This window comes from Alexandromys fortis, unplaced genomic scaffold (assembly GCF_014885135.2).
Source record: "Alexandromys fortis isolate MF-2015 unplaced genomic scaffold, M_Fortis_MF-2015_v1.1 scaffold_5, whole genome shotgun sequence".
Classification (NCBI taxonomy): Eukaryota; Metazoa; Chordata; class Mammalia; order Rodentia; family Cricetidae; genus Alexandromys; species Alexandromys fortis.
In genome coordinates this window covers 6,275,206-6,290,202 of record NW_026067924.1, presented here as the reverse complement: position 1 = coordinate 6,290,202, position 14,997 = coordinate 6,275,206, and the positions used below count along the sequence as shown (strand labels likewise).

Below are 14,997 nucleotides of genomic sequence, written 5' to 3'. Positions count from 1 at the left end.
CTATGCACCCCTGGCAATTATTTATGTGGTACCCACATTGCATTCTTCACCTTGTGAGGCAGTGGGTAATTCTGTATCTAATCAGAGCCCATCAGCTTTGTTTGTGAATACTCAAACACTTTCACCCTTTTATGATCTTTTACTCTTTCTCAGGCAGGACTGGAAAAGTATTTAGAATGCGACTGTTTTCCCCCATTACTAATGCAGAGACATTCTGAGTACTGTGGATGGTAACCAGTGTATGACAAGCCTTTCCCTTTGGCTGTTGGGAACCAGTACCATTCTTGGTCCTGTACTAGCATCATTTCCCGTAAGCCTTTTGTGTAGTTAGATTCCTGTCTGCAGACAGATTCTTCAAGGTACACACAGTGGTTAGCATTCCACTGAAGATGATCTTTTGCAGATCCACAGAACTTGTTCAATATATTTCTTTCTTTCCCTGTATACTCTGCTCCAAGTACTGGTACAGTCTCTTTAAGTTGTCCAGCGCTGTCTCTAACTCGGACATATTGCTGTGCTATTTCTGCTTTCTTCCTGGAGAGAGATTAAGTCTCTTCTCTCAGAAATAAGTTCCTGATTCCCTGGTGCCTATTGCTGTGAATGGCATTGTTTTGTGTCTGTCAGCCCTGTACGTTCATGGATCACCTACTTGTGGATGCAGCATTTTGTGAGCCAAACTACTTTTGTAAAGAGTTGCTTCTGTACTCTTTATGTACAGATGTTTTCCTCTTGGAATTATTCCCTAAACAAAATGGCTTTCTTCTTGTTATTATTCTCTAAATAATCCCCTAAAAATGGTTGGCAGTACTGACATGTTTTCATTACAGTAATCTAGAGCATGATTTAAGCACCTGTTGATCCACTGATGTAGATGTGACAAAGATGTGTCTAAACCTACGGCTCTTCTGAGCCGTGTCTCCAGGGTGCATTTTGGTGGTATCCTCTGTACCAGCATAGAATTCATCCTGCTGTAGCTTCCGAGGGAGATAGCAATGTGCCATCCACAGAGGGCAAGCTCACAGCTCTTCCTCGTGTGGACCTGGATCTGTGCAGAGCTTAGTTTGCCCTCTTACTGCGTGTCATTTCTGTTTTGTTTCTTATTATTGGAAATGCTTCTCTTGTCTCTGAACTTGGCTTATACCTTTTTTCTTCATTCCTGTTTCATCTGTTACTTTTTTTTATGATAGTTAGAACAAGGACCTATCCTATAGTCTTAGCCTTGTAAGTACCCTTTGGATGGGAGCAGAGCTAATGTGTGTGTGTTTTTTTTAATCTCTGTTCTAGTGGGGAGCAGTGTGTGAGGCTACTGTCTAATACACTTGATTCTATTCTTGGGTTGGAAACTTAACTTTATAGTGGTGTGAGCCTTTCCTTCCCCTGTAAAACGGGGATAATAATTGCTGTATTTGGAGGTTGCTAGCCTTCTTTAGTGTAGTATGTGAGAGAAAGCATGTGAGATGATAAATATCTTGTGTTTAATATATATGAACTGGGTAACAGATGCCATTCATCTTTTGGACACAAAAATTGGAAATGTTCATTTCATGGTTTGTAAGCAGGTGCGGGACTCTGCAGCCTCACTTCCATGGTCTTCAATTAAAACCAGTCATGGAGTCTACTAGCGGCCAAGTCCTATGCTGTGATCTTTGCATGCTTTCCTTATGAAACTGTCATAAAAGTATCATTTAGATGAGTTGAGTCCCCAAGATGTTAAGGTACAAGACACAGTGGAGGGCCGGGCGATGGTGGCGCACGCCTTTAATCCTAGCACTTGGGAGGCAGAGGCAGGTGGATCTCTGTGAGTTCGAGACCAGCCTGGTCTACAGAGCTAGTTCCAGGACAGGCTCCAAAACCAAAAAAACCAAAGGCTGTCTCGAAAAACCAAAAAAAAAAAAAAAAAAAAAAAAAAAAAAAAAAAAAAAAAAAAAAAAAAAAAAAAAAAAAAAAAAAAAAAAAAAAAGACACACACAGTGGATCCAGGAACTCATAGGTTTGTGGTACCTCTTGGCAGTTATTGTGCCCACATGTAGTCTTTGCAATCAGCCCTGCATTCTGGAGTGAAGTTAATTTCCTTTTAGCCTGCATTGTAGAGAAGCATTGGGACCCAATGGACCTTTGCTTACCACAAAGTAGGGTACTGTTAGGTTCTTCCTTCTGCTGCTTACTAAACAGCCTTGGAGAGAGTCATCTGTTCTAGCACCCTTGACTGCATACTCAGTATTCGAACTGCTGGTGGCCATTTCTGCCTTCATGGTGTGGTGGAGAAATGAATTCATCATAAAGAACCTAGCCGCAATCTAAAGGGATTCTATGAAGAAGGCTTCCAGGGAAATTCACTTAAATACTGGTTCCTATCATGAAGGAGACTAATAGTTATGGGATCAACCACACCATGTCCGTGATGGGGAGTTGGCCGGGCTTTAGGTTTTCTTATTATTTTGTACATATAATAGAAGGATCTCTGTGGCTGACATAGTGCTAACTTCTGGTGTGTGCTTGAAGAAATCTACACCAAAGAACTTCATGACACGTGGTGGTTGCACTTTTCACCATTGCCCTCCCTGGCAAGCGGCTTTGTGGATGTGGAGGGTGTGCGTGGTATACGAAATAGCCACAGTGGGGGCATTGGCAGGTTTGTGAGGCCCTAGTTGGGAATAAAGGGTATGCCACAAATGAAGTTTTGTTGCTTTGGAAATGGAATTCATACTGATATTCCCACAAGGATGCTTCAGAGATTAAATGTGCTGCCTCTTCCTTATAGCCACTAGCAACACAGTTGTTAGTTCTGGAAGACACTTCCTTTGCTAGGAAAGAGACAAGGGCTGCATGCAGGTAAGTGGCTGAAAGGAAGTAGGGACCTGGGGAGCCTGGCCACACTGACTACATCTCTTGCCTTAGATGGGTCAGGCTGGTGGTTTTTTATCAGAAGCTGGCTGGGTTTTTATCAGGGCCTGAACTCCAATCTGACACTACCACTAATTAATTGTCTTTCTTGGTTTCTGTGAAAAGCCTTGAGATAATGTTAATATGAAATATTATGTAACATCTATAGAGAACAAGGAGGCAATATTTATTCTAGTTATAGAAGCACTTATTCTTGGATCCAAGAGGGTGTTTTGTTGTAGCATTGCTCTGAATAACAAAATGTTATCTATGCTCCAAGCACATATCAGTGAGGAACTTATTCTTTTTTTGTGTGTGTCTCAGGGTTTCTTTGTGTCATTTTGGAGCCTGTCCTGGAACTGGCTCTGTAGAACAGGCTGGCCTTGAACTGACAGAGATCTGCCTGCCTCTGCCTCTCAAGTGCCGGGATTAATGGTGTGTGTCACCACCACTGGGCTCTGTTAGGAACTTCTGTGAATATGAGATAGCTATGTGCAGTACTTTGGAGGAACGAGGAAGGACATGTGTGCGTACTCTGCCTTCATACAAAGTCCTGTAAACATCCATGGTGTGGGGATGCTGTAGCTAGAATTTTGATTTTTATCTCAGAAAATTGAAATGGATATTTGTAAATTCTTATACGTGGCAATTAAAGCAAATTGTAAGTTTACTCTAAGGGTTCAGGAGAGTGAAGGAGACAGAGATGTGAGGATCTCACAGAAGGCTGCTGTGTAGTTGGGTTTATCCTGCTAGAGTGATTTGATTCTGAACCTGTCAATTACCCACCCAAAAGTGATTTTTTTAAAAAAGAAAACTGTTAAAATAGAACACTGTTTAGAATTCCGAAAAGCATGGCCTGTATGTTCATTATTGCGCAGTCTGGTCAAGGTCTCTGGAATTTCTGTGAAGTAAGGGAGATGAGCTGCCAGGTGCCTTTGCCAGTGGGGCTGAGGCATTTCCCTAGCTACACTGTGGTTTTCTATCATACTGCCATCTTAAGAAATGTTTTTATTACATTTATTTATTTATTTGGAGGTATATGTGTGTGTCACAGTGTGTATGTGCAGGTCAGAGGCCAACTTGAAGTTGTAACGTTATCTGCTTCCATCATGGGGATCCCTGGGATTAAAATCAGGTCACTGGACTCGATGGCTATGTCCCTACCTGCTGAGCCATTTCACTAGGACAGCACCACTTTTTGAGGAGCTTCTTTCCAGTCAGTACATCCTTTGTCTTAGTTCTTTTCTCCTTCCTTCCCTCTGGTGAATGCCTGCTTTATGCTTTTCAGAAGGCTACCAGAGCCATTGCTTTAAATTGCTACACTTTAGTTTTATACCTGGTACCACCTGAGCAAAGGCCTACTGAAAAATTAATGCCACACACAGTGATTAATTATTTGCTTCAGTGGAGGGTACCCTTAGAAATATTTAGAAAATCCTTTGTATATGTGTGTTTTTTCCAGGTTCTTGTTATGACAAACAATGCTGCTGTGAGCATAGTTGAGCACATGTCCTTGTGGTATGATTGAGCATCCTTTGGGTATATACCCGAAAGTGGTATTGCTTGGTCTTGAGGAAGGTTGTGTCCTAATTTTCTGAGAAATTGCCATACTGATAACCAAAGGGGCTTCACCAATTTGCCCTCTGACCAGCAATGCAGGAGTGTTCCCTTTACCCCACAACCTCTCCAGCATAAGTTGTCATCAGTGTTTTTGATCTTGGCTATTCTTACAGATGTAAGATGGAATCTCAGAGTTGTTTTGATTTGCATTTCTCTGATGACTAAGGATATTGAGCATTTCCTTAAATGTCTCTTAGCCATTTTAGATTCCTCTGTTGAAAGTTCTCTGTTTAGGTCTGTACTCTTTTTTTTTTTTTTATTGGATTATTTGTTCTTTTGATGATCAAGTTCTTGAGTTCTTGGTATATTTTGGAAATCAGTTCTCTGTCTGATGTGCGGAGTATTGATATTAGTTCTTATTTGGAAATCTTGTAGAATTCTGAGCTGAAACAATCTTGACCAGATCATCTTGTTTCCTAAGAGAATGATTTCACACACACCCCACCGCCCCCCATCCCGGGCAGGAAGAGTCTGCTCCTCAACCCTGCTGTCTTCATCCAGTATGGATATATGGCAGCTGGACCCAGTGGAGGCTTGCATTCATTATTAAATGCTTCTTCTTTAGTTGGCCCTAGGCTGGAAGTTCAGAGTATATTTTTGGACAACTGCATTTATGCACAGAGGTCTGAAACTGATTTGAAGCCCCCGTGTTTCATTTAAAAATGTGGATTACAGTGTCTTTCTGCCAAAAGAAGAGACAGAAGAAAGAGAAAATAAATTCTGGACGTGATTTTATAGTAGCTGAATTATTTACTACAGGTTAATTTTCTGCAAGCACTCCAGTAAGCGATTGGGGAGGAAGAGCTGTGTGTTTTGGACATACTTAGCCCTGTTTCCAAAATATGTCTTTCCTTTAGTAAATATTTTTACCTCTCATACTTCACTTGTGAAATAAACCACTGTTTCAATTGGTTGTTAATATTATATTGTTAATATAGGAAGCATAGCAATTTGTTTTTAAAACCAGGTTATTACAGAAATTTTGAGGTCATGAAGAAAAGCAAAGAAAAGAATATTTTGGTGCTAATACTGAAGTACTCAATAAATCATTTAACAAACAGTCTTGAAAGTGCATGACAAAAACCAAGAAGAAAATATGTTTTTGTGTTTATATATAAATGTTCTATAAATGATTCTGTTAGCAGTGGTTTAAAAAAAAGCCACTGTAACAAGTTTAAATTATTCAACTATATAGGAGAATATGGCATATTTTTGCCAATATTATGCATTAACTAATATGCCAACATATTAGGACAATGGCACTGGGTTTTGATCCTACTGCATGTACTGGCTTTGAGGGAGCCTAGTCTGTTTAGATAAGCACCTTCCTGGACCTGGATGGAGGGGGGAGGACCTTGGACTTCACACAGGGCAGGGAACCCTGACTGCTCTTTGGACTGGAGAAGGAGGGGGAGGGGGGGAGGGGGAGGGAAATGGGAGGTGGGGAGGAGGCGGAAATTTTTAATAATAATAATAATAAAAAACCTAAAAAAAATTGTACCTCCCCCCAAAAAAAAAATATTTTGAAACAGGATCTTGCTAAGTTGCCCCCGTAGTGGCTTTCAGCTTGACATCTTCCTGCTTCAGTCTCCCTGGGGGCTGGAATTACAGATGTGAGTCTGTATTCCCGGCTCTGTCTTTAGCTTGAATGTGGTTACAGATTCACATGTGTATACATCTGCCAATATCTGTCAGTTTGGTATTTTCTACATGTATAGTAGAATGTTTTTCTGTTTTCCAATGTATAAACTAGAAGGGGAAATAAATTAACATTGTTAACAACAGTACCACAGACAACAGTTAACTAGAAAAAGAAATTTCAAGTTGAACAGAGCCAACTGAAAGCTCCACTTTCACATAAAAGGGACCACGTCTCATGGCTTTGCTTCCGTATGATTTTAATATTATTGTTTTAAACAGGGTTTCACTATGTAGCCATAATTAGCCTGAAACTTGGTGTGTAGACCATGCTGGCCTCAAACTTGTGGGCGATTCTTTTGTCTCTGCCTCTCAAGTGCTGGGTTTACAGTCCTGTCCCCTCACTGTCGGCTTCTGTCTTGAGTTTTAATTGATCAGGTAATTTTGTTTGAATTATCAACATGAGGGATTTAGAGTAGAGCAAATCTACTAGTCGCCTGCCCTGGCTGTGTGACTTTGGACAAGATAGACTCTCTCTGTTTGTTCTTCCTTCTTGTGAAACAGGAGGCATAGTAAGTGCTCACAAGATGGAAGCCATTGCTAGCACCCCCGTTTATTACATGTCTTGATTTCTCTGGGGCTCAAAGTTAGATGGTTTTGAGAAAGAAAATAGATTGTCTTAAATTCACAGGGGATTGGTTTTTGTGGAATTGCCAGAAAGAGGACCATCCCAGGAAGGGACAGGAGCTCAGATGAGTTGTGTTTCTTCTGTGTTCTTGGTAGGGTCATGAAGCAACTAGGGAACTTCCCCTCTGCTCTGTGCCTTCAGGTCACCTCTGCCCTTCTCAGGCATCATTGTTTTGAGTTTTTTAATCAAAAAGAAAAACTTTGCTAAATGATGATGATATCATGCTCAAAGGTACCATATTTCTGATTCTAATTGATTATTGAAGATCAATTCTGACATTTAGTTGGTATTGCTTTTTGCTAGTTGATATTAAAATATATTGGCCATTTAGTATAGGAAAAATGTTTGATATTTTAAATGTTTGACTTAAATGTGAAAGACTTTATTTTCTTACCTTGCTAGCTGTTAATAATTTATAAAACTGTCAACATGTGCTTTGAGGAGAGTGAAAGCTGGTCTTGTTTTCCTCACCTAAGCATTGTGGTTTGTGAAAACAGAACTTTGGGACTGGGTGGGGATCTCTGATTCAAGGGTTTGTGATAGATTGCAGATGTTAGCCAGAGAACAGACTAGGTTCTACAATAATTTCTTGAAACTTCCAGCAAGAAGAATAGGGAACTAGTAGAAATAGGTGCAGTGGGCCAGATCAAAGGGCATTTTTTTTTTGGTAATAGAATTTGAGGAAGGTATAAGCTGTGTGTATAGAATCTACTTGCCTAGAGATTAGGGCAATATTATGCCAGATAAACAGTGTTTGGGATTGGAAGGCATTCTGGAAGGAGCACTGCTCTGAATTGGTATGTTACACATGTTTTGTGTAGGCGGATTTTTCTTTGGGCCTCCAGCTCATAAATAAAGACATGGAGACTTATTATTTATGAAAGCTTTACCTTAGCTTAGGCTTGTTTTAACTAGTTCTTATAGCTTAAATTAACCAGTTTATATTAATCTACGTTCTGCCACATGGCGTTCCTCATCTGCATACTTACTGTCCATCCTGCGTCCTCTCAGTAATTCTCTCTCTGTCCCACCTATCTCTCTTGCCTAACTGTTGGGCGTTCTGCTTTTTATTATACCAATCACAGCAGTGTACAAGTATCCCACAGCAGCTCTGGGCTTAGCGAGAGCACTGACTGGGCATCTGGCATGATGGATTTCAAGTCAGCAGTTGCAGCATACACCCAGAAAGGAGCCTCTGCAGCAGGGAATTGATTCGCTGTTTGCTTTGCAAGCCAGCCTTAGGCCTTTGCAGTTGAACTTAGGACTTCCAGAATTGTTATTTCATCATTGGTATATACATTTGGGGGACAGTTTAGTGAAAGTGTAGTTTTATTAACCTTAACGTGCCACTATCACTTATAGAAACCACCAGAATCCCCTGCTTTTTTATGGTCTAGGCCTACTTTCCACCGACTTTGTGATTGCAGTGAATTGACAGGCGATTGATTTGCTTTTAGAGGGTCCTGGAATGGCACAAGATTCTTGTTTGTTTGTTTTTGAAAAGACACGTCCAGTTTTTCTAAGTTTTATTATTTATTGTCTTGCCCCAGCATATTGCAAATGATCGTGTTTGCTGTTTGATTTATTTAGAATGTTGTAATTGGTGTAGGTAACTGAAAGGCAAATTTGATACCAAGCAAGGGTAGACTGACTCAGTGTGCCTTTCCTCTGGGTTTCTGCAGGGCTGGAGGTCCGGTGGGTGGATTGTTACTTTCCCTTCACCCACCCTTCCTTCGAGATGGAGATCAACTTCCATGGAGAATGGCTTGAAGTCCTTGGCTGTGGAGTGATGGAGCAGCAGCTTGTCAATTCAGGTAGGAAAGAACCCGGAACTACATTTACAGGTTTCCTGGAGGGCCTGCATATTCTCATGTTACCTCATTTGCATAAATACCTGCAGTTGCGTCACCAGGGGCAGCATCACCAACCTCTCCAAGAATGCTCATGAGACCCATGTCTGATGCTGTCCTTGTCACTCCTCGTTTTGCAAATGTGTCTTATCTTTGGATATCCCCCTTGTCAACTGTTGGCAGCTAGATTTGGAGCTTAGGATTCTGTCCTCATTGGGAGCATTGGGGAGGGTTTTGTAATTGCCCCAAAGGCATTTATATATGTGTCACATGAGTGCAGTTTGTCTTCCCAGCTATTCAAGAATAAAACTAATATATAATCCTCTTTTGTTGTTATTGCATTCAGTTCAGTAGCCAGAATTCAGGAGAGATTTTATAACTACACTACAGCATGAAATAAAACCACACAGGTCCATGATACCTAGTTGCTCCCTTCTGTCAGCAAAGGTATTACCATCAAGTGAAAGAATCTGGAAAGACATGTAGCTAATTAAATTCTAAACAAACTTGAGAAAGCTCTTTGCAACTCTTTTTCTGGGGGACCATTGCCTAATAGAAATGATACCATTTAGACTTGGTTTCAGAACTGTGCATTTTAAAAATATGACTATGAATGTAATTATGAAAGAACTGTTTTTAAGAGGCTAGGAATATAGCTTAGTTTGTCAAGTCTTGCCTAACATGCATAAAGCCCTGGATTTGATCCCTAGCACTACTTAAAACATGGCGGTGTAGGGCTGTAAACCCAGTACTCAGAAGGTAGAGAGGCAGGATATCAGAAGTTCAAGGACATTCTCAGCCATGTAGTGAGTTCAAGAGTCGCCTGTGATACATGAAACAGCCTCAAACACTCTAAAATAAATATGTATATGCATGTAAATATATATTGTAGAGTCTGATGTTTTTAGTGAATGTTGAGAGACTAATCAGTGAAGCACCAAACAGAGAGGTACTGATGTGGACTTGTGCCTGCTCAATGTTCCCTACCATCTACATTTTGGCCCTGGAAAAGGGGCGTTTGCTTTGTGGTCTTAAAAGGCAATTTTGGATTGGGTACAGAGCCCTCATTTTCAGTGTAGACAAGAATAAGTCATTTCCCGTTGGACAGACTATGATTAAGGGCATGGTACCAGTTCATGATGAGGTGAGACTGGAGACGGAGGTGGTATGAGTGTTGGAACTGTCCTTGGATAAGAGGCTGAATGCCTGGTCACTCTTTTTATTCTCGTTACTGAGGCCTGCTTCATCTGCTAAATCACTAAAATGATGAATTTTGAAAAATAAAAAGAATTCATTCCTGAGAGGTGGCAGGAGCTCCAATCTCTAATCTGCCTCCTTGAGAATAGGGCTGTAGAATATATATGGGTTAAAGGAGTGGATGGTTGAGAAAGAGAGAAAGGGGATTAAATACAGGGTAAGGGAGAGTGAACTGATCAGTCTGCTGTCCATGAGTGGTTGTACACGTGGCTCTTCCAAAGATGCATATTCTGAAAATGTTGTTTGGTTTTTCTGAAGGTGGAGTTTTGGGTCTTTAAGTCAAGGTCACTCATCAGATGTGGATCTGAATTAAGGCTTGATGTCTTCAACCTGGTTGTAGTAGCCCAAAGTGCTCCAGGTCCTGGAAATGGCTTAAGCAATTGGCATGGCTTAGGGCAATGACCACATCTCAGCAACGTTACTGTTTAAAGCTCGTGGTTGTACCATGTTTATATGTGATTTCATGATTGATGACTGATGATGATGACAGCAAGTGATTTGAAGCCAGGGGAGCCTCAAATCTATCCAGGCATCCCCTGGCTTTTCTTCTACAGAGAGTGGATCTCTGCACATAGCCAAAGGCTTCATAGGCAGCTTTAAAATGTGTGAAAAGCTGACTGACAAGTGATTTTATTTTCCTGAATATCGGCATCCCGAAGAGACTGGCTGTATATGCAGCATCCCTGTTGTTTAACCATGCTGTCTCCCTGCCCTTCCAACGTATTCTCCCTTTCTTGGTTCTTGGTCTCTGCTTTCCCTTTCTGCTCTGTATTTCTCCAGTCATTTCTCTCACAACAGAGAACTGGAAGAGAGAACTTTGTTTTGTTTTGGTGTTTTTAAGATCAGGTCTCATGTAGCCCATGTGATCCTTACAGTAAGTTTACTGTATAGATGAACTTTGAATTCCTGCTTCTCCTGCTTCATCCTCTGCATGCTGAGATTACAGGTGTGCACTACCACAACCACCTTAAGAAAAAACTAGAAACAACATCATGATACTGTACCAGTTTTAGGTCTTGTAGAAGATTGGGTGCGTGCCTAGATCACCGGAAAGCAAAGGTGCCCATAATGAAGCAGTAATGGCTAGTAGCAGACGTCATCTGAGCCCTGATCATGCACTACTATTTCAGAACATATGCTTTTTATGCTGTCTCCTTTATAAACATGCAGGCAAAACTCTGAGGTAGATTTTGCCATAATCCCCATTTTTTATTTTGTCTGTGACAGGAGAATCTGATCAAATAGCTAGCTTCTAGTATTTAACCACTGTCGTGGTGGTTTATTTTTCAACTTGACACAAGCTAGTTGTCTGGGAAGTGGGACCTCAATTGTGAAAATGCATCCATCAGATTGACCTGTGGGCAAGGCTGAGGGGCATTTTCTTGATGAAGATTGGTGTGGGAAGGCCAAGTTCACTGGGCTGGTAGGCCTGGGTTGTATAGGAAAGCAAACTGAACAAGCCAAGAAGAGCAAGCTAGCAGATAGAATTCCTCCATTATCTTGGCTTCAGTTCCTGCCTCCAGGTTTCTGCCCTGAGTTCTTGCCCTGACTTCTCTTTATGAAGGATTGCAAATTATAAAATGAAGTAAACCTTTTCTTTCCAGGTTGCATGTTGTTGTGGTCATTAGCACAGCAATAGTAATCAAACTAAGAGAGCCACCAGGTTATGCTGCCCAAATAGGGAAGTGCATGATTTTGCAGAGGTCAAAAATTGATTTGGAACAACCAGTTTTTCATAACATGAAATGAAGAATGGATACCAATGGAACAGATGGAGCACACCTTTTCACTTGTTTTATAATCAGCTTCCTTAGAAGAAGGGCTCTGCTACCTTGTATGTCATCTATGATAGAGTACATATTATTTTTTTAACATAGTTTTTCTGTTGATTCTTTTGGGAATTTCACATCAAGCATCCCAATTCCACTCACTGCCGGGCCTTTCATGTACATCTTCTACTCTTGTATTCTCTCCCACAAAAGAAAGAATAAGCCCACTTTGCTCCTCCATCTTGCTTCCCTCTCCATCACAAATCCTTTGTCAAGGTGGCCTTGGGAGCTGCTGTGTGTTGCACATTATACCCTTTTGCATGATCTGCTTTAATTGCAAATGTTCATTGCAATAAGTTGTTTGTCTTGTTCACAGCCTCTGTCTTCTGGTACACTGTCAATACCGGACCCTAATAAAACCCCTCTTGGATAGGTATTCTTGCTGTTGTCCTGAGTAATGGAGATTTGTGGTTAAAGCTGAACAGAACTGGTTCCTTCATATATTCCAGCAGGTCATAAATAGGTAGATGTTGGAGTGGGCCAACTCAAAATCCTGGACGATAGGCCTGGGTGGTAGCTGAGTTGGTCAGACAAGACCCCTGCTAGCACTGCCCCTCTTAGGTGAAGGGCAGGGCCAACTTCCCTGCCTCTTGAGGCCAGGGAGGGGCATAGCCAGCTATCCCAGAACCAGTTAGTTCATCATGGCCCTAGATTATCAACGTGGCTTTAGGCAGCAGTCCAGACCTCTGGCATCTGCATGGCCTTTGCTGGTAACAAGGACCCAGGATCTCAACATGGACCCCAGATGCAGTAGGGCCATGGTACCAGACATGACTGTGGTGGCAACACAGGTCCAGATATCCCATGACCTCAGGTGTCACTGCAGTCCTCTCGCATCAGCCTGTTCTCCACCACTGTCATGTCTCTAGTTCCGCCTCTCTTCACGGCACATGAACTGCTCTGCTTGCTTCTCTTTCTTTCTACCAGACATTTACTCATTATAGTGGCACCCTGCCTGTGCTGCCTGGTGGTGGCAGTGGTCCTCTGGCCACTGTCTCTACCTTAGATGACAGGCAGGCCTACAGTGCATATTCTAAAAGCATGAAACAAGCTTGCTAATGTGCATGCACACTGCAGTTGGCCTTGCTATACATGTTTTTATGTCTAGAGCATGTGTTTTCCAAGTGCCTCACAGAATTGTATCTTTTCTCGTCTTCCTTGTATTCTATATATTCACTATGACGTTCAGGCTCCTAGACTTAGTAATTGTGATGTGAGTGTTGTCTATTCTCTTGATGATTTGGCTAACCACCTCACACCCCTTGGTGCTTTGAGGATAATATTGAGTCATGTCCCAGTACTACACAGTTTCCTGCTGGGATGACTCAGGCTGATTCTCTCTGTTCATAAGGGGTATGGGATGCAAACATCTAAAGGCATCATCAAGGGATGATGACTGGATAATGATTGTGCCAGGAAGGAATTTCTCATTCATTGATGCCTTGTGAAGTTCTGAAGATTATACATAGACCAAGGCAGAGAGAAAGGTCTATGGTAGAAAGTAACTTAAAATACTGAATCTTTGTCTCTGGTGGCTAATCATGCTTGTCAACATGACCACACCTGGAATCAATTAGAACCTAGGCTGTTGGGTACACCTGTGAGAGATTTCATTGATTGGCTCATTTGAGGTGGGGTGGCCCACTTTAAATCTGGATTACTTCAGGCCAGAAGACCCTTTAGATGGAATTTTCTATCCTGCCTGGTCCCACAGCTGTTCAGCTCCAAAGAAACACACAGAGGCTTATATTAATTATAAACTGCTTGACCTATTATCTCAGGCTTATTATTAACTAGCTCTTATAGCTTTATTAACCCATAATTCTGGTCTATAGTTAGCCACAAGGCTTGGTACCTTTTCTCAGTAAGGCATTCTCATCTTGCTTCCTCTGCATCTGGCTGGTGACTGACTCTCTGCCTTTCTTCTTTCCAGAATTCTCTTAGTCTGGTCACCCCACCTATACTTTCTGCCTGGCTACTGCCCAATCAGTGTTTTATTAAACTACTACTAATCTCAAATCTTTACAGTGTACAAGAGCATTATCCTATAACATTTCCCTCTTTTTTTCTTTCCAAAACAAGAACTCTGAATCTAATCTCCTTTGTTTAGTTTTTCTCCTGGCCAATATCCATAAAAAGACCCATCCTAAATCTCGGCCATATCTGCTTGTGGAAGTCCACACAAAAGGACATGAGAAAAAGGAGCTTTCTATTTTTACCTGCTTGCCCTCACTGTCACTGGCGAATTTATCTATATCCTTGCTGAGTATTCTTTCCATGGGGTTAGATCCTATTTCTAGATTCCAGCATAGTCTGAAGACCAGCTGAGACATCCAGCCTCATGTGCCAAACAACTGTGAAGTTCTTGGCCTTTCTGTCAAGAGATAATGATTGTTGGCCTGTAACTCACTCTAATAGATCCCCTTTTAATATGCATATCCATTGTATCAGTTGTGTTCCTTTAGTAAACTCTTAACATAGAGTTTTCTTGCCTTCTTGTTGAATTGTAAAATGGGCTCTGGGGAAACCTTTGTAAATCAATTTATTATCAGTTTCTAGTGCTATACAATTATTGTTTGCCTGTTTGTGTATGAAGTTTTTCTTACAGTCTTCCTAAGGCTAATAGGGAATAGAATCAATATTGTCCCTTTGAGGCTGTCATGACACATAGACATAAAAACGATAATGGTACCATGTGGTATTTGTAACAGAGGAATGAGTAATAGGCACAGTGAAAGAGGAGAGGAAGGCTTAGAAAGTTTATCGGGAAAGGCTCAGAATGGAACATATGATGTAGAGGTTGCAAATGTGTCTCAGGATAAGTCAGGTTCCTGTTTCCCAGGGGTTATCTTTGGTATCACTGCTGCTCCCCAGTTGGTCTTCCTCTTGTGCTTTCCCTGTGTTAATGTGAGGCTTTTTCTTGTCTGTTTCTCTTTGTTAGCTCATCTATGCAGTCTCTGTGTGGTTTAGTGTTAGGTCAGTGTTGAAATAGGGACGGCGGGGCTGCGTCCCCGGCACCCGGCCGCCCGCATGGCTAGTTTATACCCAGAAATAATTACACGGAAACTGTATGCTTTCAAACACTGCCTGGCCCGGCTAGGTCCAGTTTCTTATTGGTTAGCTCTTACATATTGTTCTAACCCATTTCTAATATTCTGTGTAGCCCACGAGCTGGCTTACCAGGGAGGATCTTAACCTGCGTCTGTCTGGAGTGGGAGCATCATGGCGACTC

At 41.5% G+C, this 14,997-nt stretch overlaps 1 protein-coding gene across 6 annotated transcripts in view; it reads left to right on the top strand.

The window, feature by feature from the left end:
• The window catches only part of Fars2 (phenylalanyl-tRNA synthetase 2, mitochondrial), a 376,567-nt gene that overhangs the window by 113,941 nt on the left and 247,629 nt on the right, over nt 1-14,997 (top strand). For all 6 annotated transcript variants that reach the window (XM_050142158.1, XM_050142155.1, XM_050142157.1 and 3 more), the window contains one exon: nt 8,512-8,643. In XM_050142158.1, coding sequence (XP_049998115.1) covers nt 8,512-8,643 — 132 coding nt within the window. The remainder of the gene's footprint in view (nt 1-8,511; nt 8,644-14,997) is intronic.